At 38.7% G+C, this 27,447-nt stretch overlaps 1 protein-coding gene across 1 annotated transcript in view; it reads right to left on the minus strand.

The window, feature by feature from the left end:
* Positions 1–1,100: 1,100 nt before the first annotated feature.
* Positions 1,101–27,447, minus strand: part of LOC124284213 — a 179,589-nt gene continuing 153,242 nt past the window's right edge. The window contains 7 exon segments of the mRNA XM_046720276.1: positions 1,101–2,446; positions 2,989–3,152; positions 3,395–3,440; positions 3,442–3,540; positions 3,542–3,554; positions 3,986–4,152; positions 6,212–6,886. Of these exon segments, the coding sequence (XP_046576232.1) occupies positions 2,270–2,446; positions 2,989–3,152; positions 3,395–3,440; positions 3,442–3,540; positions 3,542–3,554; positions 3,986–4,152; positions 6,212–6,886 (1,341 nt within the window). The 3' untranslated portion in view covers positions 1,101–2,269.

The raw sequence follows: 27,447 nt of genomic DNA on the forward strand, positions 1-27,447 counted from the left end.
CTCATACTGAAACCTATGATCATGTGTTTCAATCCCAGTTCATCCTTATAATGTTTCTAGGTTTGTCACACTCATACTGAAACCTGTGATCATGGGTTTCAATCCCAGTTCATCCTTATAATGTTTCTAGGTTTGTCACACTCATACTGAAACCTATGATCGTGTGTTTCAATCCCAGTTCATCGTTATAATGTTTCTAGGTTTGTCACACTCATACTGAAACCTGTGATCATGGGTTTCAATCCCAGTTCATCCTTATAATGTTTCTAGGTTTGTCACACTCATACTGAAACCTATGATCGTGTGTTTCAATCCCAGTTCATCGTTATAATGTTTCTAGGTTTGTCACACTCATACTGAAACCTATGATCGTGTGTTTCAATCCCAGTTCATCGTTATAATGTTTCTAGGTTTGTCACACTCATACTGAAACCTGTGATCATGGGTTTCAATCCCAGTTCATCCTTATAATGTTTCTAGGTTTGTCACACTCATACTAAAACCTATGATCGTGTGTTTCAATCCCAGTTCATCGTTATAATGTTTCTAGGTTTGTCACACTCATACTGAAACCTGTGATCATGGGTTTCAATCCCAGTTCATCCTTATAATGTTTCTAGGTTTGTCACACTCATACTAAAACCTATGATCGTGTGTTTCAATCCCAGTTCATCGTTATAATGTTTCTAGGTTTGTCTGCACCATCCTCATCCTCACCATTTGGCCAAGTGGTAAACCTCTAAGAATCACTACAAGATTTCCTGCAACATAGGGGGCAGTGGGGTAGTCTAGTGGTTAAAGCGGTCGCTTGTTACGCCGAAGACCTGGGTTCAATTCCGACATGGCTACAATGTGTGAAGCCCATTTCTGGTGTCCCTGCCGTGATGGCTTCATTGTGTGAAGCCCATTTCTGGTGTCCCTGCCATGATATTGCTGGAATATTGCTAAAAGTGGCGTAAAACCATACTCACTCACTCACTTCAACATGATTAAGCCAACACACGGTCATACAACTGGAATATTGTCAAAAACAACGTTAAACCCTACTCATTATACAGTTGTAGTCAAACTTCACATAAACAGATGACTAGGACAATAAATAGCAATAATAATAACTTTTATTTCTTTGGACAGTGGATCCATGTAAAAAGCACAAAGTACACAACTTCTCATTCAACATCATACAATACAATAAAAATGTATTTTTATATTTTTTCATTTTCTTTTTTCCATTGACTATAAACAAATGTGGTATATAAAGTGAGAATGTTTGCAAATGAGTTTACAGTAGTGAAATTATGCACTATCAAGTTTTGTTTATGATAACCACAACATTCAACTTTATGCAACTTGCACCCCAGATTCCAGTCCAGGGAAAAAATCAACACCAAACTTATCAACAACAGTTAAAAAGTTGAATAACAAAAACACGTTTGCATAACGAGTGTAGCATATTGAGATTGCAGATGTTCCGACCCTGCCAAAACATATCTACTTGAATATTACTATTTCATAAACAAAGTACCTTTTTTCACCTTTTGTCCAGACATATAACAACTATTGCTTAAAATATTCAAACAATTAATTGAAAATCTGTCATATAAAGAATCCAAGACAGAATTCATTTAAATAATATTTTCTTGATCTAATTGATTTGAACCATACTAATATCGGTTGCAAGTATATCGTTGTCATTAGCAAAAAACAGTTTTAAAACAAACCCTGATTATTGAGAAAACAAAAATATGAACAAAAAGCTGTACACAATGTGAGGGATGTTTGGAGATGATGCAGTGTCTTCATCATACAGTGGTTGATTTGGAGTACGCATACAGCCTCTGTAAGATTCCGGTGATAGAGTGTCAGTGTGCACTGATATACGATGAGTGGTAAAATAGGATATACATTGTATTTCTCAGTGTATATGGAAACATTGTGAGCACTAATAACCACCCGGCCAACCCACCCTAGCTTATTGCCTTTAAGGCAATAAGCTTTTACCCCTCTTCGTTTCTTGTCTTGTCCCCACAGTCCTCCATTGTGGAAGTAGCATTCGGTTCCCACATCCTTGTTCAACATCTGCTATCTTCACAATTGGAAAAGGTGTTGACATTTGCGCAAATAGGTCTGTCATTTCTCAGCGCCATATTTCAACAGTTTGCAAAAGAAATTATTTGCAAATCACAGATTCAAACAGTGTCTATTTCCATGTCACAGAATTGCAAGTCTTTCGAATGTTTGCATCAAGTCTCTTTCACCGGGAGAGAGTTCAAGATTTCTGGGGTGTTACGAGAAGGCGTTGGTATAGCTCCGACTGTAGGAAGCGAGGGTAGGAATCTTTCTCCATGAGTGCCTGGACTCTCCGCTGAGCATCCTCAAACGTCTGTCGAGTCACCTGACTGAGATTCCCTAGGGTCTTCACTCGGGTCTTGGAGTCGAGATTGATCTGCCAGAGATAAGAAGAAACGTAAGTAAAATGTCAACACTGGACTGTTAAAAGTCAATACAAAATAGAAAATCATTCAAAACTGGCTTGCTCCAATGATATATTGCTTGAGCGAGCTCTACCTTTATCTGCTAATGTTAATTACCTGAACACACTCAAGTGAGATACTCCCCATTACTGTCATTGAGGATGTCAAATAGGCTGTGAAAGCCAAGCAATAATCAGTAGACTGCTAACTACTGCAATCAACAGATGGCAATAGATAATGTAATTATAGTGCCAAAAACAGGGCGGTAGGGTAGCCTAGTGGTTGAAGTGTTCACTCGTCACATGGGTTCGAGTCCCAACATGGGTACAATGTGTGAAGCCCATTTCTGGTGTCTCCCGCTGTGATATTGCTGGAATATTGCTAAAAGCCGCATAAAACTAAACTCACTCACACTCACATGGCAAAAACATTAAGTTTCAAGTCAACATAAGATGTTCGACCTTCTGAAACTCCCACACCAACTACAGGTTCACTAAATACAAGCGAAACTCACCTCCCGTGGTGCTTGCACGGCCACAAAGTCTGTGTAGATCTTGTTGGCAACTGAGCTAAGTTTGCTGGACTTGGTCGTCTTGAACTGCTCACAGGCGATCCAGAACTCAATATTCTCCTCACTGAACTCTGACTTGAGGAAACCTTTAAACAACTCAAGCCCATCTGGAACAGGAACAGGAACAGATGAAGAACAACCTAATAAATATTTATTCAATCTTATATTCAGAGCTGATTTACTGACAACATATTTCTTTATTCCTCATGAAAATTTATACATTTCAATTCAAAGCCAAGACACCATCAACCGTCATCTGAGACTTGAACCAAAATTCATTTGCATCAGTAATGTTAAAACATCCTTCAGGAATCGGAACATCTAATTTGATGTGGGTAAGGTTACTCACGTCTGTCTGTGAGGAGAGCCTCGAAGGACTTGCTCCATTGCTGGACATCCTCCTGGTTGATGTGACAGATCTTGCCGTTCTCTGTTCGGAGGGTCACCCAGGGATGTGTCTGTGTGTCTTCGACGCAGGAACTGAAGCTTCTTTTTTCATGTTCTTTGCTCTGCAAATAAACAACCATGTAATCAATTACAAGAAAACTACATCTATAAATGAGCTTTATTGACACAATATTGATCTATTGGTCTTCTGTTGCCTTTTGTGCAAACATGTCAGTAAGTATTAGCAAAAGATCTAATTTATAATTTGTAATTCAAAATCACGAAAACCCTGATCCTGCACAATTATTTAAACATGCTGTCATGCTGAGCCTATAATCTTGTGCCAGGACGAGCCTGAAAGCAGTTTGTGACATATTTTATTGCTGAATGTTTTTTTCAGACGTGGGGGTAATGAATAGCCATCTCAATTGCAAACATGTTTTTCTTCTACTTTCCTGAATTTTACAGTCAGAAAATCTTTAGATCCATTAATAAAAGAAATCTTGCCTAACATATTTCCAACACAGTAATTTTGTTCAAAAATGTTACTTACAGTCCTCGAGACTTTGTCTTCGCCTGGTTGCTGAATGATGGGATGTCGTCTGACGCCATCATCGCAGCATCAGCTGAAGATGTCTTGTGTATTGGGCGTGGAGGGCGTCTACCTGTCTCACACTCAGTCGACTCACTGCTCACAAGCTTCAGTCTTCGACTCTCAATCTGCAATAAACATGTTTCTTATAAGACAAGCCCTGAGATGTCGTGATGTCACCTACTGGAAATAGCTTCCATTGTGACGTCTTCGCCAACACATACGTAATTATCACTTAAATAAGTCTTGATAAGGTCACTGTCTAAACACGTCTTTAGGGGACATGATGTTTTTACAACCTAGAAATCATGATTTACACTGATGACCATTGCCCTTGGAGAATGTTGGAAGAGCACAGTAGGCTATCAAATACACAATTCCACTAACCTAAAACAAATTACACACCCGGAACCCACATGGGAAATTCTACACAAAAACACTTGCCTTAAGATCAAGAAATTACATGCTGAAGCCATTTCACAAAGAACCACCATGCATAATGCTTGGAAATTTGTTGAGGGAAAGTATCTTTACTGCACGGCTTCATCCATCAGTGGCTAAGCCTCAACCCACGCAGGAATTCTTGAAAGCAATTTCTTTCCCTCAAAACATGACCTTTTTGCCAAAACTCTTTAACTCCTGATTTGTCCTCTATTGTTAGTCTGGAGAAGCGATAACCATTCCTACAGGAACCTGTTAATTCACGTGTTTCAGTGTGTGGAAAATTCACGTGGCAGTCCAATATTGACCACCATCCATGTGACTCAAAATATGTAAATATATGCCTTACCATCATCTGTAGAAAATTCCCTCCTCTTAGACCTAGTTTGAGTGTTTGTTTAAAGTAACCATTTAATCCAATATTAACACAAGCATGAAAGAAACATTTCTTAGCAGATTTATATAGGTTTAGCTGAATAAGAAATATCTGCGATAATTAATGACGTTGCACAGAATCCGAAACAACTCACAGAGAACAATGGCTGCACCGTAGAGCTGAAGAAGACGGTAGATGAACACTTTGAAATAGCAACATCTCCAGATGTCAGACACCATGAAATATTGGTGCAGTCTACTTAGAGAGCTGGACTGACTAACTGCTCTGATGAACTCGACTGAGATACTGGCATAGCTCTAATCAATACTGCCAATGTCTTGTGGCGTGTTTGAGGACGCAATGGGAAAATCGACATTACTCCCAGGGTTTGATCAATACAGAGACCTAGGGTTCAACACCCACGTCATTCCTCGGCTATATTCGTCACAACGTCGTCCTCATCTGCTTATTTCCTACAGCTATTTTTAGCCTGCCTACTATCCCCTGAACCATATTACAACCAGCTACACATCCCCGCCACTCTAGATATGGCGGCAAGACCGACTATACTATGTATCTGATCTTTCTCAAATTCCAGTTCAGATCACGAAAAAGATAATACCTCAAACTCAAGTGCAAATGTAAATAAAATTAAGCTGAAAATACCAACAAGTTCTTCTCAAAATTAACTGTAAATGTTGAAATGTAAAAGTATTTTTCTTTCGTTTACTCAGAATAATTATTGCAACATTTTTTTTTCTCTTTTGAATATTGATTGTGTCTTGAAGTCTGTTGAATGTAAATGAGTGAAATGGCTTCCATGTCTATCTTGATAACTATTTTGATGCAAATAGAAATTCAAATATCAGGTTCTCCAGTGCTAAAAGTTGGGGTTTTTTTATACAGAGGTATGATTAAGTCTTATAAAAATGAACAGTGAGAAAATTATGCCCCCTGAACAGTATTTCAGTAATTTGATGGCGACTGCTACATGTATTAGGAAGGCTCTTGATTATGGGGCAGTAGGGTAGCCTAGTGGTTAATGTGTTAGCTTGTCATGCTGAAGACCGGGTTCCATTCCCCACATGGGTACAATGTGTGAAGCCCATTTCTGGTGTCCCCCGCCGTGATATTGCTGGAATAATGCTAAAAGCGGCGTAAAAATAAACTCACTCACTCTTGATTATGCTAGCCCACTATAGTTACCAATTTGGTTAAACCTATGAGCAAAGTCATGGTTCTGATAAGCCAATGTTCACAGTCAAGTTTGACCATGGTCAGGGTAAAAGTGATGCAACTTTGCAAAGTGACTTGCAGTGCAGATGAAGATACCATAAGAATCAGCCTTAAAAGGGACAACATTTACTTACCGATTCTATTTCAGTGTCCCCTTGGTGTTGTAGAAATAAAGCATGAGCAGGTATGTCCTTTGCACATCCTGCGCTGTGACTACGTCGTAGAGGTCGCGTCAGCATTTTGCGGAATCGCCTTCTTTTAGAGTCTTTTTTGCATGGAGTAACCTCCTCTTGAGGTTTATGTGTTGTGTGTTCTGTGTCTGACCCATCTGGGGATGTGTCACATGTAAATGTCACATGATGCTCTACGTGGTACGGAGGGGATTTGAGCGGGATGGATTCGGACACGTCATAGATTCCATCGTCCCCTACAGAGCTGTTTGAGGCTTCTACAGTTTCAACACTGTCCCCTTCTGAACTTCGCTGTCTTGTTCTTCGTAATCTTCCCAGTTTGAACCTGGACTGGGATGTTGTGACGTCATCGGACTTGCCCCGAGTAACACAAGCTCGTCTAACTGTGCACTTAGCTTGAAAGTCTGTGCAAATGTCTGATGTTTGAGGTCTGTCCACACTGCTCTGTCGAGGCGATGTTGCACATGACGGTGATGTTGATGTTGGTGACATTGGTGATGCTGATGACACTTTGGATATATGGTGCTTGGGGTTGGTCAACTGACGTACAAATTCATCCAGATCAGATGTTGACCACTGTTGTTGTAAGGGCGATGATGGTTCCTCTAAATGAACCCCCTGAAACAAAACATAAATAAATACAGTCTAAAGAAATCACACTCAAGCTCAGAGAGTTCTTTACACTAAGCACTTGTGAAGATCCGGGATAGAATTGGTCTTCAGTAACATATGCTTGTCGTAAGAGGCGACAAATGGGATCGGGCGGTCAGATTTGCTGACTTGGTTGACACACGTCATCATATCCCAATTGCGTAGATTGATGCTCATGCTGTTGATCCCTGGATTGTCTGGTCCAGACTCAATTATTTACAGTCTGCCACAAATATAGCTGGAATATTGCTCTGTGTGGCGTAAAACTAAACTCACTCACTCACTCTTTACACTAAGCCACTGTAAGCTAGAAATGACATCTGAAAAGAATATTTTGAAGCATAATGGTTAAAGAAATACATTTAATTTGATACCAAGAACTATTTCCACCTGTAACCCCTGTTTGTTTAAAAAACATGAAAAAGATTCATTCATATAATAAACACTGGACACACATAAATAGGAAAATAGTTTTTTAAAGTAATATGTCAAATATGACCTATTCAATATTAAATCATAGATAAAAAAATAAGAAAAATTATAATTTCTTGACAAAAACATTTCAGAGCCTTTCAACCAGTGACAATATCATGATAATTTAGTGTACCTATGAAGCATATTTGTGAAATTGGAATCTACAAGTAAGTCATGGAGGGAATCTTCACAAATCTTTAACAAACTAAGTTTGATCCAAAGTATAACAACCTCAGAACTTCTATGGAAACATAAAATACTACAGCCAAAATATATACAAACTTGGGATACAACGGCTACACTATGAGGCAAATGCTATATTTGACAAAGATATAGTAACTAATATTTATTCATGAATACCTTATGTTTTAATATCAGGGGAAAATTTCAGTAATTCTTGTAAAGTAAAAGAGCAATATATCACAAACAATCCCACTTATAGTCCAATGACAATGCCTTCTAGACTTAGATAAATTCCATTTTGAGTATCACACTCTGATAAAAAACATACTAGTTCTCTCAAAAATTCAATTCATCGAATATTTGAATGAATAATACAGGTCTAGTACAAACCATTGTTGGCATAGATGTCCTTCAAACAGATCCACCAAATAACAACTTCTGGCACCGACACTAAGAGGCCTGGAACTCTAGCAATGGACTGCGGCGTTAACTAGAATAGACTTGGCAGCGAGAGTGCTCTCTGATAGCACCTCCTCCTCTAATGATCTCTCTAGAACTGAAGAGCCGATGACGCCGGCCCAGCTATATATACCCACATCATGAAACACACACCAGCGTCGTGTAATCAATGAGCACACAATATCGCATGGCTGCGATGATGCAACTGGGTGCAGAGCTACACTGTTTAACTGAATCTGATTGGTTGTTCAGGTATTGACTGATTTTCTGAGCATCAGGATTGGTTTGGCCGTGGTCAAGTTATTCAGTCGTATCATTCAGGTGTGTGATATGACTCATGGGCTGCCACAGTTAATCCCACCTTCATGGACATGAAAAGCTTTGTCCCTTGGTACATCCTGCTTGTAACACCTGATGTCTAATTGATGGGAATGTTGCATTAACTTCACACAATTTATATATACGGTATGCACCGAATGAACTGGATGATAGCAGGAGAGTTTTTAATGGTCACTTCCATCACTTTGCGCTGTCATCCATTGCCATAAAACTCTACAACGTGGCTGAATTTCATGTACACAAATAGCTGGTGGGGACAATCATGAGGAATGTGTTATCAACAAGTCTTATTGAAATGGGTTTGGCTCACAGTAGCCGCTTTACCTGTCACACTGACAATAATATTTTTGATGCAACAGCATCACTTGCTCGTCTGTATCTTGTCACGAATATCAGGGTTATTATTAACATTGCAAAGATAGTATTTTTTTGCTGTAGTCAGCGATATTCCATAATTATCACATCACAACAGCTAGTAAATAATTGAGTCTGGACGGGTCAATTTCGTCAATCCAATGAATGAGCATATCTAAAGAGTGTAAAATGACACAAAATCAACTAAGACTGAACAACTGATCTTATAGTCACTTCTCACCATAAAATGGTGGAAAACAATACTACTCTCCTTTGATAAGGATATTTTATATATATACCACAATATAGATATATATATCAAAAGTTAAGTAATATATCATAACTCATAAGAATTAACTTTCATATCTTCATAAAATTTGTTAATGGAAACCTGATCAGGACAGCAATATTAATCACAAATAATCACGTTACTTCTGGAAGTCAGACCAAACAATATGATAAAAATTAGATGTTTTGGCAAAAGATATTCGCTCAAGAAACAAAATGATTTTCAGCTATTCATTTTTCTGCATCAGTGCTATCAATAGGAATTTTCAACTTATCATAGTGAATCAAAATAGACTCTTCTGCCCAACACAATTAATCATATTCTTATAACAACATTTTGAAAAAACAATTCAGATAAACATTTCCTTCAAAACTCCCATTTTCAAATCCCAAAATTCCATAGTGTCTGGGAACCAGATAAATTCAGAGAATAATCTTGATTCTATCTAACAAGAATTTCTAATTACAACCTCAAACTTTATTACAAACACCATATAAATATATGTGATTCCGTCAGCATCTGGACAACCTATAAACCTATAAATTCCCTCTCATCCACGACATATTTACATCTTGTTATTTTGACTGGATCTTGGGGGCTTCCCTCCATCGACTGTTTTCCTGCTCTGATTTCCAGCACGGACACCAACGTCAATGCCGATGCTTTGCTTCGAAATGTGATAGACGGCACTGACGTCAGAGGCCCTCTCTACTTGCCTGGAGAAAACAGACACCTCTGATGGCAGTGTTTGCCTTGAAACTTAATGAAGCGTTAACTGGGGCCTTTGGTATCAAGAGTATGGCAAGCACTCCAGGAATTTTCACTTGCTGATTGGACGTGTGAATATTGAACTCAAATTGGTCTTGGTTCCATCTGCGCGGCTGTTTACCTAGCTCGATTGGTCAGATGTAATCTAATGATGAATAATTAATATTTCTGACGCAAATATGGGTAAAACCCTTGTTTTCCTGTGCATGTTTTGCACAAAGATACGCATCGGATGATTTAGCCTGTGGTTTCAAGTAGAGATTATGTTCTCACAATACCAGAGTAATAGATAGTATTTCCCCAACAACAGATCAAGAATAACATGGAACATAGTGATATATATGCATAGGTCTTGTGACTGTTTCCTAATTTTTTGTAGATTTTATGGGGCTAAATAAGAAACCTGATAAAATTATTTTCAAATATTATGGTTCTCTCAAAATGAGTGTTATTAGAACTATAACAGTAAAATGTCTTAAAACCCATTAAACAAATCAAACCTTAATCTCAAACATCTGCCCCCAAAATAACTCTGATACAATTCTTCTCATCCTCGTTTTCTCAGAAATGACAAAGCAGTATTTACAAATGTAAAACGCCATTGGTTGTATATCTTGGATGCTGTTGAAAACATATGTAGAAGGTTCTGGTATCTTGATGAAACTCTGGCATGCTCTGTGAATGCTACACCTCTCCTCAGCAACTCTTTATCTACGTAAGTACCGGACACTTATCTACGCTATCACCTTCCTTCATCCCACGTCATACGTCATATAAAAATATTCACCAATAGTAGCCATGAGGAAAGTAGGATCCGGAATCGATATGTTGACAACGTCTAGAAACATTTGTTGCATAAACATAACAATGGATTAATTCTGAACATCAAACCTTTTCAAGGATGCTTCAATCAGTTGTGCCCCAAAAATGTCAATTTTGATTGACTGAAATTGGCAATATTAGATATGACTTTCAAATTGTTATGTTAAATAGCTAAAAAAATATATGTTTTTTCAAATTTCATTTCTGTAGTTTAATTTTTTTATTATAGTACCCATCAAATAAAAAATTCATGAAAAATATTTGATGAAAATACAAATATTAACAAAACAGTATTGGAATCACATGCTTTTGAATACTTGTTCTATGAAAGATATACTTTATACAAATAGATCACATGATATACAAGAAATTCCCTCACTGGATATTTGTTTAGATTTTCATAAAACATATGTCCATTCCAAACAGGATCCCAGACGCAAGGACAGAGTGACCCACAAGCAGAGTGATGTCATTCCTACAACAAAATGCCAGAAAGATTGGCGCTAGTCTCTCGAAGAATTCATTCTACCCTCAGCATAGCACCCATACCTGTCAAAGAAAAGGGTCTTAACATTTATGAGTGCACAAGAAACAGCTTCCTGACAACTAATGACATTCTTGTCTGCAAGAAACTATCCTCCTCTCAACTACTAACCTTTATGAAAAGAAGGCACCTGGTGTTGGCAGCTGAATGAGATTATTTCTGGCAGAGGACTTGAATGATTTCGTAGATGCGTAACATAAACCTATGTGAGGGGGTGTGCAGCATGAGGTATAAACATCCGAAATAAAAATAGACGTCGGAGTAAACCAGGATCTTTACAGGCACTGAAATGACTTCCTAAGTAACTAAAACATCTGTAAAACAAATCAGAACTATTTTTGTGACAGACATATTTTCAAGGTGATCTTCACCAAAAGAGTAAAATGAATGAACTCACTTTCTTTTTCTCATAAGTAAATGGCATACTTCTGTGACGCGTTTTTTTAGCAAATAAAATTATTTATCTTGCCATTTATGCATATTTCAGGTAAAATTATAACAGTACATGTGGAAACAATCTCACTGAAACCACATGTTTCACTCCAATACAATATTTCTATGTATGGAATTCTTAAGACACAAAACAAAAAATTGACCTGAAACAAACATGTTTTATGGAAATCTGAATTTCCTAGTTGGGAATTGTTACGTAATCATAACACTGTGACAATTGTTTAGATAAATCCCTGATGACATGTCTTTTACACCTGTGTCACACCTGTGCCACACCTGTGTTGATTGGGTGTTATGTAGGTAGGTTAGAAATCATTTATAACAGGTGAGACAGAGATCATTGATAGATACACATTCATCATTTAGCACTGGTTCAGGGAGTTCATTATCATTACCTAACATGAATCAGATTTATTGAATCGACCCAGCTTACTGAGTATTCTAAACCATTTCACAAACATAAAATTCCTGTAAGGCAGGAAACCAAGATCAAGTTTTGAGGGGAAAGATAAAACTCCAAGCATCCCTGATCATTTGTACTTCACTCGTGATAAAACTTAACCTGAGGCTCCTTACACTGCTGAAACTTTTCTTCAACACTGGTGATATTCTGGTCTAGAATCAGTCTCAAGGAAAATATCCTGGTGATATGAGGTCGTCAGACTTAGTGACTTGGTTGATTGCTGTCATTGTATCATGTTGGTATATGACGTTCATCATAACATCAACGGCATGGTATCTCAGTGGGCTAGCACTATAAAACCAGCTTCAGTCTGGGCTAGTACAAGCAGCCGCACATACATATACACACGCATGCATGTCGTCATATGAGCGAAATATTCTCAAGCACGACGTTAAATCCAATTCCACCACCACCACCACCACAACATCAACCACTGGATTGTGTGTCCCTGGGCCTAGATTTTCGAAGTTCTCTTAGCACTAAGATAGTCATAAGTACCATACATTAATATCAACTTACAACTATCTTAGCGTTAAGAGAGCCTTGAAAATCTTGGTCCTGGCTTTTTCAATAGGACAATGTGAAACAGCTAGAGAAAGCAGTACTTTGCAGTGAGTGAGTATGGTTTTACTCCATTTTAGCAATATTCCAGCTATATTGCCTGACTGACTGACTGACTGAGTTTGGTTTTACGCCGCTTTTAGCAATATTCCAGCAACATCACGGCGGGGGACACCAGAAATAGGCTTCACACATTGTACCCATGTGGGGAATCGAACCTGTGTCTTCGGCGTGACGAGCGAACACTTTAACCACTAGACTACACCACCGCCTATACAACATTGAAGAGCTTGCAGAATTTAATAAAATATTTTTCATTAATGTCCTCTAGTTAGTAATTCAATATAACCATTCTGGATTGTGGTAAAAAAAACATATCTGACAAGCCATTAGGCAATGTGACCATCATGTTTGTAATCATAGATAGTTACGTAAAAACAAATAGATAAAATAGATTCCTACACAAAAACAAATCACAATCAGCAAAATTATTCAGGAATTCTAATTTAGGCCAACCATCATTTCCTGAAGACTATATTTATACCTTGTCTGCAGCACAGTTCCCTCACAACTGGTGTCAGTTGACAATGTATTACCAGACTGCTGCAGCTGATCTTGAAAGTACAAATCTATTCCAGGGAACACAGTTATCTATGTACATTTTGTATCCCCAAATTAGACGCAGTCATTACAAACACATGAAATAGTGCTATATATCAATTCAGCTGTCAGTATCTAGCAACAATCTGCCCAAAACAGCGTTGGTGTCATCCTGATGGTCAGTACACCTTCTGAAACCAGATACAAAGATGGGGGCCGGGGAACTATTTGGGGGCTGCAACAATGTTTTTTTTCACATCTCGGTCAATAACTTTGGTTCGTTCTTCAAAACAATCTTATCGTGATGACTTTGATAATTCTATTCGTATGTTAGAGGACAGTTGTTATGATTTTTCTGAGATAAGATGAAATATATATTTCAAGAAGAAATTATCACAAATCCAACACCTAACTACATTCTCTCAAATCATCTAAGGCCTGTTCATCTATTCCTGCAGAGTTGCAGAGTTGCATCCCTTTTGTGTCCCAGAATCCTGTTACTGGGTTTGACTCCTGGTTCTTTCGGGCCACAATTTTAAGCTTTTATGCTCAATAAATGTCTGTCACCTGCATCCTTCTAAGAGGACAAACTGCAATGTGACTGAAATATTATCAAACTAAATTCACACTCTCATTCCAGTCTTAACTCCAATCTGAAAAGACCCGTGAAGATCCGGGGTAGAATAGGTCTTCAGCAACCCATGCTTGCCACAAAAGGTGACTATGCTTGTCGTAAGAGGCGACTGACATAATTGGGTAGTCAGGCTCGCTGACTTGGTTGACACATGTCATCGGTTCCCAACTGCGCATATCGATGCTCAAGCTGTTGATCACTGGATTGTGTGGTCCAGACTCGATTTTGTACAGACCGTGGCCATATAGCTGGAATATTGCTGAGTGCGACGTAAAACTAAACTCACTCACTCACTCCAATCTGAAAAGCTGTGATATCAGTGATGTCTTGAGGTCCCCTGTCCAGGTCCAGATAGGGGCGGTGGGGTAACCTAGAGGTTGAAGCAGTTGCTCGTCATACTAAAGACCTGGGTTCGATTCCCCATGTGGGTACAATGTGTGAAGCCCATTTCTGGTGTCCCCCGCTGTGATATTCTTAAAAGCGGCGTAAAGCTAAACTCACTCACCAAGTCCAGATAGATCAAGAACTGTCCAAAGCAGCATTAAACCTATCAACCTCCATTTGCCCCTGTGTTACAGGGAAAGAGACAAACAACAGTGAATACAGTGGTAATATTGATTTTTTATGTATTGTCGTTGTGCATTATTTGTCTGCTAGTATCACCAGAGTTGTCTCCCTTTTACTAAGCGTGGGAAATTACAACTTTGGATTTTACTCATCTTGGACACTTATTCCAAGATTAGTTTCCTTATTGAATAGACAGCAAGGATAAAAAAGTATAAAAAATGATGACTCCATGGTTAAGAAAAGGATTCTTTGCCTATATTTGTCATAATTGTTTTCTTATGAGTGAATATATAAGACACATTTAGTTTTCAAATAAATCATATGTTTTCAGCTTAATTAACCTGGTTAGCTAGCAATAGTGTTCTCAGATACTCATAATCTTCAGCAATCTAAAAAGTCAGTCCTTAGGCCACAGTCCATACATCTCACTTGGATGTTCTGAATTATCATTTTCACTTCATAATTGTACAAATATATCAAATAACATTATCTTTGATTTTCCTACCCTCTTGAATTTCTACTTACACAAGTTTAAAGCAATTACACATTTGTGGGCTGCACTGCAATCTCTCTTTACTGATTGCTGATTCCAAACATCCATCTTAAAGACGTTCAGGTAATTCAGTGCTTAGCATGTGCTGAGGCATCCAGTGAAAACACACAAACCAAATCTTTTAACTACCAACTGACGAATCTCACTATCTCAAGTTTGCCAAAACAATTATGCTTATACATCATGTTGAGGCCACGGTGAGGAACAAAGCTGGAATCAGTGGGCGATATGCTTGTAATTCAAGGCAGGTGCCACTTCAAACATACAACTTCAGTGAAAACGTTTAATTTTTTTGTTAGCGTATCCCAGTCTCAAGGTGACTGGTAAGTATGCTCTTCTGCCCCATTGCAGATTCCCACCTCCCACCATGAAGAGTGACTCATCTCATAATGAGGCTAGCATAAGGGAGGCAACTGCTGATTTACTGCAGCTACTGGCTGAAGAGTTCAACAGGTGGGCAGAGCCAGACAGACACTGTAGGGAGTCTGTGAGAACCTGTCTGCTGCTGGGGCAGATTCTTCAGAAGTGTTCTTCTTCCACTAACCTATATAACGAGAATAGGTCACAAAATTTCCACTTATCTGTGAAGCTTTTCAGGTATACGTTGTGTTCCTCATGATAAAGAAATTGACATCCCTAAAAACTCTCTTCCTCTTCAGGTAGGGTCATAGTTGTGGTTATTGGATGAAGTTTTGATTGTGTGGAGCCTTTCTTGCTGGTGATTTACTTACCAGGCATCTTCAACACAAGTATCAATCATCAAAACTAACTCAGTTCAACTCACTGTCTCCTCTGTCTATCTGAAACCATCCTTATACCAGTTGCAACCGTTTTTCTTATACAGCGATACAGTAACCCATGCTTGTCGTAAGAGGCGACTAACGGGATTGGGCAGTCCGGCTCGCTGATTTGGTTGGCTGGCAGACGTCATCGGTTCTCAGTTGCACAGATCGATACTTATGCTGTTGATCACTGGATTGTGTGGTCCAGACTCGATTATTTTTTCAGACCGCCACCATATAGCTGGAATATTGCTGAGTGCGGCGTAAAACTAAACTAAATCACTCACTCACTCACTCTTATACAGCGACACATACCTGAGATACTATACACTATAAAACACACAACTTACGATATGTTTCACCAGAACCTCACCAAACCTTAGATACTGTTCGTCTAAGCCTCTCCAAATCCCAGACATTATTCACCAAACACCAAATACCATTGACCAAAATACACAGATCAATAAATAAGCCCTCATCCCTCCATGTACAAAACCTACAGAAACCTTACCCCTCCCCCAAATCTTCTGTTCCTCACACGCCAACTCAGCTAATGACATGTCTAATATGACCTTAGTCTCTGAATATATATAATTTTGATCGTAACAAATAAACCCTTTTAAATTGAAAAGGAGCTCCAGTCAGATGGGAGATTCAGAACCTGGGGAAATCTAGACCTGCTTCATTTAGGGCTTTAGCATTGCAGGGAGGGCTAGGCATTAGGGAAAATAATGTGGTTCAGGGACTGTGAGACAAACTAATATTGCCTATATAAGATGATCGGAGATAAATGTTTCCTATCCCTCCCGGAGGATAGAGTTATCTGTATCCGCTCCATCTAAATACTCACACTGTTCTAGGTTTACCTTAGATAACGTCGCCCTCATGAAAAACTCCTCTAGATAAGGAGGGATACAGCTGCCCCTGTCGGAGGCCTTAGGGTGGAGCCTGTTTACTGTTTAAAGAGTCGATCTGTCATTTGTGTGGGTGGGGCAGTGTGAACCACTGCTATGTACAAGCAACATTCACATGAATCCCAACCATCTCACTGAACCCTGATGAGAGCGATCAGCATCATGAGATTTCAGTGAAATCTTTGTCCTTTCGTCCTTTCTATCATCTTGTCCCTCCTCTGATTTAATTCTAATTACAAAAGCTCTGTACAAACCAACTCTTTTTCAAAGTTTATGTATGTATCACTCAGACAGCAGTCTGGAATAATGTCTGTACTAATGAGTGAGTGAGTGAGTGAGTGAGTGAGTGAGTGAGTATGGTTTCAAGCCGCTTTTAGCAATATTCCAGCAATATCATGGCGGGGGACACCAGAAATGGGCTTCACACACTGTAAACGTGTGGGGAACCGAACCCAGGTCTTCGGCGTGACGAGCAAACGCTTTAACCACTAGGCTACCCCACCACCGCTGTACTAATGAAAACTGGACCAAACAATCCAGTGATTGATATCAAAACAGCAAGTGAGAGTTACTGAGTCCAAACCATCCAATCCATAAAGTGGATTCTTACAACTACATAGGTTGCTAAGCATACAGTTTAACCCAAAATTCAAACAAATGATCTCTTTACACAGATCAGACCTTATTAAAAAGTGGTGCATTACTTCCTATGTTTTTAAATTTGTACAGTGCCACTGAGCACTTTACTGATTTTATAGAAATGGATTATTATTATTATTATTATCTTGGTGCAACATAACGCTAACATCAAGACTGTTCTGGGAAAACCGTGAATCAATCTAATAACTAAAATGTCCATTAATTCAAAAAATAAAATCTGCATAACCCCCCAGAAATCTTCTTTAATATATAAAGCAAAATTCTTCATGAATTTAATAAATGAAATTTCCATCAAGTCGTTACAATAACGACCTGAGATAATACATGTACATTATATTCTTGAGTGCCTTGGGTTTTACGTCAAACACAACTTAGATTATGACAGATATGCATCAAGTACCTTTTTCACATTACACTCGGGAAATATCAGTAAAATATTTAAAATTATCTTGTTCTCATGGCACCAACAAAAACCCAAACAGACAGATATTGGAGTTTCAGGAAACATAAAACTGACATAATTCCTCTCTGGAATCATAAACGTCGAGCTTAGATCGTTTTGTAGAGCTTAGGCGACAATTTTTATGTGTTTAATGGTCTGTGGACTGGAGCCACGGCCAACAAAACAATAAATGAGGATAATTTCATGTGTTTTTTGACTATACTGCATGTTTCAGATGATTTTGAATTTGATAGAAGACTTCCAGGAATTTGACATGATCTGAAAAGAACATTTATCTGCCTGTAGCAGCAGCTGTAAAATATTTGGCCTTGGCGTAGCTGTGTTGAACATCTTACAACCTGCCCTAAATAGGACTGGCCAATTGGGAGATGGAAATGAGGAGAGGGTGAAGTCGGTGTGTGTGTGTGTGTGTGTGTGTGTGTGTGTGCGTGTGTGTGTGTGTGTGTGTGTGTGTGTGTGTGTGTGGTGCGTGCATGCGTGCGTGCGTGCGTGCGTGCGTGCGTGCGTGTTTTTGTTAGAGACTGGATATGTTCTTTGTCACATTCATGAGTGAGTGAGTTTAGTTTTATGCCGCTTTTAGCAATATTCCAGCAATGACACTATGGGGGATACCACAAATGGGCTTCACACATTGCAAGGAATAGGGAATGGAACCTGTGTGTTTGGCATGACAAGGGCACCACTTGCTTGAACCATTAGACTACCCCACTGCCCTTCACATTCATAACATACAATAGGTGTTAATTTCAACCACAGAACCTAACAGTTTTTTACCTGCAACACATAATTTCAGTACATGCAGCTGAAAAGCATTTTTTTGAGGGTAGAACCAAAAGAAATTGCCCAGAAAATATATGTATATTTTACGTCTATACACATATTTTTTTTCTGAGCAATTGCTCTTGAAAACAAGCTTATATAAGAAACATGTACTCACAGAATTTGTCCTTAAGTGCCTATTCTCCTGATTAAACATGGGGACATGATTCAAAGACAAAAACCATTAAGGAAATGATGGACAGAAAGCTTCATTTCAATTAGAACATCAGTTTCACATTAATCTCACAAGGTATCAAAGAAGAACAAGACAATGAGAGGAAGGACCTAACTTAAAGTGCACATTAATACAAGCCCTGTAAACATTAATGGCTTTGAAGTGAGTATCCTATTACAGACTTTTTGTACAACCTCAATCAAGCAAAGAGAATGAGTATCTTTCATTTTCTAAAAGCAATTTGGATTAAAGTGAAATCTAATCAGTGTTCGAAGAAGAGACGGAAACGCTGATCATGAAACAACCGATTCCATCGTCAAAGGACCTTTCTTTTTAGGTCAATGCATCCACTACAGGTAAACAATGATTTTCTGAAGGTTCACAAGAGGAATGAGATGATAAATGTCTATCTTGTGTTTGTCTCCAACATAGTGAATAGCATCATAAGTAAATCTTTGGGAAGATGATGTAAAGATTAAATAGTATACAGGTTTGTTTTTTAAGTGACAAGTTGAACAATATACTTTAATGGAAGCCTGAGACCACCAGACTCTTACACATAAATATACCCTGATGTCGCCTCCAGTGGCTTTAGGGGCAGTGGGGTAGCCTAGTGGTTAAAGCGTTCGCTCATCACACCGAAGACCCAAGTTTGATTCCCCACATGGGTACAATGTGTGAAGCCCATTTCTGATGTCCCCCGCCATGTTATTGTTGGAATAATGCTAAAAGCGGCGTAAAACTAAACTCACTCACTCAGTGGCTTACGTAAGGCTGGTCACGAGAATACGATCACAGCAATGATACTCCCTTGTACGATCTTTGAATAAGCTATACAACAAAGATGTTTACTTTATATCACTTTCATATACAATGTTATTGTAAAACATCCCAAAATGTATTTTGTGTGTGTTGATCCTCAACGATAAACGCTGCTGCGTTGAAACAAGAAATAATAGGTCCCGCGTGGCATGAGTTTATTTTCTTAATAAAACTCCCCATCTACAACAGGTTTATCTAAAGGTTCCTAACATGTGCCATGATAATGACATCAGAAGTCTGTCTCCCGGACCCAGGAGAATATATAAAAAACATTACTCCAACTCAAGCCTGGAATGACTGTCTTGACTGACTCTGAAATAATACATTGTTCTGAGCTTCACTGGGAGGGTACTTTTTTACATTTATGTTTTTAAATAAGATTTAATTTTGGGACTAAATTTTAACTTTTCAACATTGGATTGCCATGCTCAAATGTATGTGTCATTTTGGACTCAAATCACTGTGCATATTTATTATGCACCAAATCCACACCATAAGGACTTCTCAAAACGCTTAATTATTATTCAGGGCATTGGAACAGTGTGCAGTGAGATTTCATTCTCAGCTCCCTGGGGTATATACCACCAAACCCAGAGGTGGCACTCTTAGTTTTACAACAGTATGAAAGGTCTGATCATGAAATATCTTAATATCCATGTGAAAACTTTACACAATATATTTCAAGTACCTTACACTTTACAGAAATATCTCACTGCAAAAGCTTAGAAGATTTCCCCCAAATCTTTGAAGTTGTAGGTTGCAGCTCAGACAGAAGGGTAATGGTATATCCTTTGCATACAGATTCACAGCTGAGAAACCACGACCTTATGACCTTCGTCTGTGTAACAAGTCATATAGCCTTGTTTCAGGTGGGAGATGGTTTCCCTTGATACTCTGTGAAAGCTGACCTCGAGGTACCTCAGCTGATCTCCCAGGTTGCCTCAGTGCTACTGACAGAGTTAAAAAATATGTTCCTGCAATTGGTGGAAAGGTGTTGAGATTTGGCAGACAGAAAGCAGGTGGCAGGCTTGTTTCTGTGGTGCCTCAACAGGTTTTAATTATCCAGGACTTGTCTATTGGCCAAATTATAAATATGACTAGACTAGTTGAAAATGAAATGAGGTTAGCAATAGCAACATTGGTTATCGTCATGACAAAGATGTCTCTACCCTAGGCAATATGGCTAGTGTTACACTCTGACGTCATTACTAATCTAATGAAAGGTTTTGGTAATGGATGGCATTATCAGGAAATGGAATTCAAAGAATTTTGGAATGATGTGTTTAAGAGAAATGAGAAGGTACTTGAAATGAATTTTGTTTGAAAGCTAACATGTGATAGTTGTGGGGTTGTTTAGTTCAGGATAATCACAGACACACTATTACCTTTTTTTCCTCATATATTTTATAACATATACAATATTTTGTTATATTTCAGCTGTTAGCACCAAACCTGTGTTTGTGGGTTTCTGGGTTAAATTAGACTAATGCTTAATCTGAATATATATAATATTGTTAGTAACAAATAAACCCATTTAAATTGAAAACGAGCCCCAGTGAGTTGGGAACCTGAGGACTTGCTTCATTCGGGGAGGGCTATGCAGTAGGGGAAATAACGTGGTTCGGGTACTGTGAGACAGACTACAGTCTGTTTGATTTCATTTGAGAATGATGAATTGCTCACTAACACAAAATCTAATAATGGCAGCAAAGCGAAATTTTGCATAGTCACATGAAATTGACAGACCAACTCTGATGATTTATCTCATAATTTTGGACACACAAATAAAAAAGTTGTTTAAGAAACAATCATTATTTTGTTGGTAGAACAGCCAGGTAATCAACAAGCGTGTGTAGTGAAATTTCAATTTCACACATGCAACTCGCCACACCTGGCTGTTCTACCAGCAACATGTTTTTGTTGATGCAAAGAAATCATAAGTCATTTTTAACAATTTTAGAATTTTCCCAAAAATGAATTTGTGCACCCCAAACTTGAGATCTACATCTTGATATGAATCAGGTGAATATAGGTAAGATATGGTTTCATGCCTTAACCATGGCGCCAAGCAGTACTAGACCAGTGTCTTGTTATACCAATATCCCTAGACTAACACTTAGTCTCTGAATATATATAATTTTTATAGTAACAAACAAGAACCATTTAAATTGAAAAGAAGCCCAGGGAGAGCAGAGATTCAGAGGAATCTAGACTTGCTTCATTTAGAGTTTAAGCATTGCAGAGAGAGCTAGGCAGTAGGGACAATAATGTGGTTCAGTGACTGTGGGACAGACAATAAGGCAGTGGTTCAGTGAGACTGTGAGACATAATGTGGTTCAGTGACTGTGAGACAGACTACAATATCCCCTGGAGTCAATGGTTTGAATACTACATCAAACACCAGCTGCCAAACTGTTGCTACAAAGTACTGACATATATTTAATTATAACTTAAATCCAGCAAACGGATGTATAAAGAACACATCTTGCCAACAGAACACCTTTAACATTAATACATCTGGTTACAATCGCAGGAAGTGGACTAGACTAAGGCTTAGTCTCTGAATATATATAATTTTGATAGTAACAAACAAGCCCATTTAAATTGAAAAGGAGCCCCAGGGAGACCAGAGATTCAGAGGAATCTAGACTTGCTTTATTTATGTTTTAGCACTGCAGAGAGAAGCTTGGCAGTGGGGAAAATAATGTGGTTCAGGGACTGTGAGACAGACTAGAAGTGGACCTTAATCGCCCACATCCTTGAACAACCTCTCAGCCTTCTTACAGTGCTAAGTTGGCCTAACGAACAGCAGTTACATGTGTTATCCAATTACAGTCATCAATTCCGTTATCCCGGCAGATCGATTCCGGCATAGTGTACAAGATGACCCTCTGTGTAGTTCACCAACAAATGTCTGGAAGCCATGCCGTATTAGATTGAATTTGTACGGTCATATAATGGATAGTACAGCCTGCATATAAAAGTACACATTTGCATCATATAGTACACACTTTTATCATGTAGTACACCCTTGGACCCTACAGTACACTTTGACATCATGCAGTACACATCTGGTTCTGCTGAGCACCCTGCAGTACACCCCTGCACCCCTTGCACTTACCAAACCCTTTGTATTACACTTTTCATATCATTTATGTGTTTTCACTTAGAAAATAGTAATCATTTTGACTAAACAATTCAAGATATCTATTGCATTATCATGCCAAATGCACTTTCAGCCCAGACAATAAATAAATTATACTTAGGATACAATGCCATTTTGACAGACTTCCAGGAACCATGGTACCATGCTAGCAGCAACTGCCAAGTTTAACCATGCTAAGGATATAATAATAACTGCAGTAGGCAAGAACGTGAAGCATTAACAATTTACAACTGCTAGAATCCATATTGGAACATTTTCCACAAAAGAACTGATGCTGTTGAAAATTCTCTTCTGAATTTCAATAGAAATCGGATACTGAATATTAAAATCAATGAATGCTACACAGCCACCATCTTATACAAATCTAGCCACTTAATTCACAAGTTGCTAATACTTCTCAATCACCATAGATTCCAGATATGAAAATTAATATGAATCTTGCAATAATATATAATAAGATTTCTTTGCCTCCAACAGGTAAATCATTTTTTTGAAATTGCATTAAGTGCTTGAAAACAGGTGTGAAAAATAAATGCATTTCCTTTTGATAAAGGTAACACAAGAATCAGGTGTAATACAACATCAAAGTTCATGAAAAAATTCCACAAACATCCCATAAAGTTCACCTACCCTCATATTATCCTCAAGGTCCACGATGTTTCGTGATCTCCTCAAAAGTTTCATACCGCTATTGAAGTCCTTCTGACAGGAGTAGTAAATGTGTATAGACTAAGTACTTCTATATCTCTGTACTCCTCACACTTCTACACTCATCTGAAGCTCACCGCACTGCCCGCTACCTTTATCTATTCTGGGCACACATCTTCTTCAGCTCACTGAGCATGTGCAGAAGAGTTGGAGCAAGGTCCGCTGGCTGCTGGAGTTGCACAAACCAGCTGCTACTCAAAGGGTAGGGGAATATTGTAAGACGTCACAGTAGACTTGGCCACAGTCAGGCACAGCCAACCTTTGACGTCATCAGGGAATCTCTACAATGATAGCTCGATCAGGTTCACGGCCGGGAGCTTTGTATCTTCTACAACATTGATTGTGGCCGGGCTTTCTTCTAATTTCCTGCGCGGATCGAAAATGATGCTAGTGCCCCACATGGAGGTTCAATGAGTGAGTGAGTCAGAGGGACACTGGATGCTTGAGCAGTGTACTGTACGAGACTGACCCTTTTTGAGGGGAAAGGGTTAGAGTTGGGGTGATCTTTGAGGCAATGACATTTTGCAGTCAAACTTCAAACAACTTTGTGCATAATATTTTTAATGGACTTTTAATCCCTATGTAATTATGTACTACTACTACTACTACTACTGCTGCTGCTGCTGCTGCTGCTGCTGCTGCTGCTACTACTGCTACTACTACTACTACTACTACTACTACTACTACTACTACTACTACTACTACTACTACTACTACTACTACTACTACTACTACTACCATCATCATCATTATCATGACGTAAAATCTTGCATTGGAGTATCCAAATAATTGTACAAGAACCTCCAGGGAAGGCTACCCAGCTCGATGCTAAGTTCGGTGGAGAGCTATTGACCGGTTTTGAGATAAGTTCCCCAAATAGATTCCCCCTGAAATTGATTGTGGTTCCATGGAAATATCAAAGTTCAAATTTATCCGGAAAAGGCATCATTTCCCCATGCTAAGTTGATAAGAAATATTGAATTAATAATAATAATGCGGTTTGTGGCCCAGAGCAGGCCATATGCCTGTCACGTAATGGCTAACAAGTTTCCATGGCAACATTTGAAAAATCAAAACAGAAAAAACAACCTTTTCTATAAGATAAAATAATGCACATATTAAAAATAAATTTATGGTCTATCCTAGAAAAAGTCCACCAGTTTACCTGAAGTCAAAGTTTTTCCAATTTAAAAACAAAAGTATCATTTCTCACCAATAATAATAATAATAATAATATTAATCTTAGTCATAGTCTATCCAGAGCATGCTCAAGGCACTACATATAAATGAGTCACTCGAGTTTAACCAAGGTTAAATATTGCGCAAAATGTTGATGAAATTAAATAAATTTATTCAAGATCTGCTCTGATAATAACTGATGACTAAATGAATAAGTATAATTACTCCCAAATAATAAATATCAAGCATAATAATCATAATTTCCTAACATAATGAAAATACATGAATAAAACAAGGATAAGTCTAGATGAGTACAAGCGGCCATACACATCTGTGATTAGCCACCGGCATATATAAGAAATTTGTTTGTTTGTTTGTTGTTTAACGCCACACTCAGCAATATTCCAGCAATATCCCGGTGAGGTACACCAGAAATGGGCTTCACACATTGTACCCTTGTGTGGAATCAAACCCAGGTCTTCGGAGTGACAAGTGAACGCTTTAACCACTGGGCTATCCCACCACCCACTCGCAATTGGGTCATGATGACACATTTAAACAATGTCAGCGAAGCCTGACCACCCGATCCTGTTAGCCGCCTCTTACGACAAGCATGGGTTGCTGAAGACCAATTCTAACCCGGATACCCTTATATAAGAGTACCGGTACACAACCTTAAATCACATTTCATCTCACCTGAAATCTCAATCAAATGCTGAGGCTGAGAACATGGAAGCTGGCCATAAACTGAATAAAAAGTCTTGTAATTTCATAGTATATCATTAAAGATGAGTCACTGATTATAATTCTTGGTTTGATACCACTATTCTCATGCTCACAGGTTTTACAAAACGGGTAAATAATCAGCACCTCCATTTTCTTGATTTTCAAGTAAAATATTGTGCAATGTACCCATAAATCTACTCACACAATAATTTAATATGATAACCTAAATACCCTCTGTCATCATCTACGTCATATCAGTCCTTGGCCGAAACCTTTCACTGTCACCGTCATCAGGCTAATACATTAGGATGAGCACTGAGGCAGGCACTGTGACAAATGGGGGTTGGGCACCTGCTGATAGAACTGTCGTGCAGAGCCAGGGATGGTGGCAATCTAATTTTCCTACTGACACAAATCCTGGCAGGTCAAGAGATTACTGACCGTGAGTAATACATTGGTGCAGGTGCATACAGTATGTTGGATGACTTTCTGGTCACATATAATTCTTAAGTTTTGATTGTTTAAAGCGTCACTCGGCAACATTCGTGCTGTATGATGTGACCTGACCTGTAAATGATCAAGTCTGGAGCAGATGATCCAGTGGTTGATAGTGTGAGAAACAATCCTCATTATGGGGATACAAGGACATACAATCAACATTATGGGGATACAAGGACATACAATCCACTTGATTGGGATACAAGGACATACAATCCACATTATTATTGGGATACAAGGACATACAATCCACATTATGGGGATACAAGGACATACAATCCACTTGATTGGGATACAAGGACATACAATCCACATTATGGGATACAAGGACATACAATCCACATTATGGGGATACAAGGACATACAATCCACATTATGGGGATACAAGGACATACAATCCACATTATTGGGATACAAGGACATACAATCCACATTATGGGGATACAAGGACATACAATCCACATTATGGGATACAAGGGGATCCACAAGGACATATAACAATACAATCCACTTGAAGGATATACAATCCACATTATGGGGATACAAGGACATACAATCACATTGGGATACAAGGACATGGGATACAAGGACATACAATCCACATTATGGGGATACAAGGACATACAATCCACATTATGGGGATACAAGGACATACAATCCACATTATGGGATACAAGGACATACAATCCACATATAATCCACTTGATGGGGATACAAGGACATACAATCAACATTGGGATGTCACCACTTGATTGTACAGGACCAATCCACTTGATGGAGCTATACCAGTTATACATTATACAAGGCTGATGATGCAAGGACATACCAATCTAACATTATGGGGATACAAGGATGATTAATACTTTCCAGCATTAAGGGATACAAGGCCACTCTAAACTCACTGGATTAATGTTTACACGTTTCCTCACTCAGGATATACCCGTGGGGTGGGGTAGCCTAGTGGTTAAAGTGTTAGTGGTTTCGTCATCGAAGACCGAAGACCATTTGATTCCCCACATGGGTACAATGTGTGAAGCCCATTTCTAGGGTGTCCCCCACCGTGATATAGCTGGAATATTGTTAAAAGCGGCGTAAACTGACCTCACTCACTCTTTACCAGCTGCAAATGGCCACCTTGCTGTGGAGCTGGAAATGAGTGAGTTGGTGAGTGAGTCAGTTTAGTTTTACAATGCACTCAGCAATATTCCAGCTATATGGCGACAGTCTGTAAATAATGGAGTCTGGGGAGGACAATCCAGTGATCAACAGCATGAGCATCGATCTACGTAATTGGGATACAATGACATGTGTGAACCAAGTCATCGAGCCTGACCACCCGATCCCTTTAGTTGCCTCTTACGACGAGCATGGGTTACTGAAGACAAATTCTAACCTGGATGCTGGAAGTTTGAACCAAGGAAACAAGCAATGACCAGTTTCTATTGAGGTACACTGAATATATATCATTTTGATAGCATCAAATAAACCCATGTACATTGAAAAGGAGCCCCAGTCAGATGGGAAATTCAGAATGGGAGGAAATCTAGACTTGC

This window comes from Haliotis rubra, unplaced genomic scaffold (assembly GCF_003918875.1).
Source record: "Haliotis rubra isolate DU_JTF1 unplaced genomic scaffold, ASM391887v1 Scf330, whole genome shotgun sequence".
Taxonomy (NCBI): Eukaryota; Metazoa; Mollusca; class Gastropoda; order Lepetellida; family Haliotidae; genus Haliotis; species Haliotis rubra.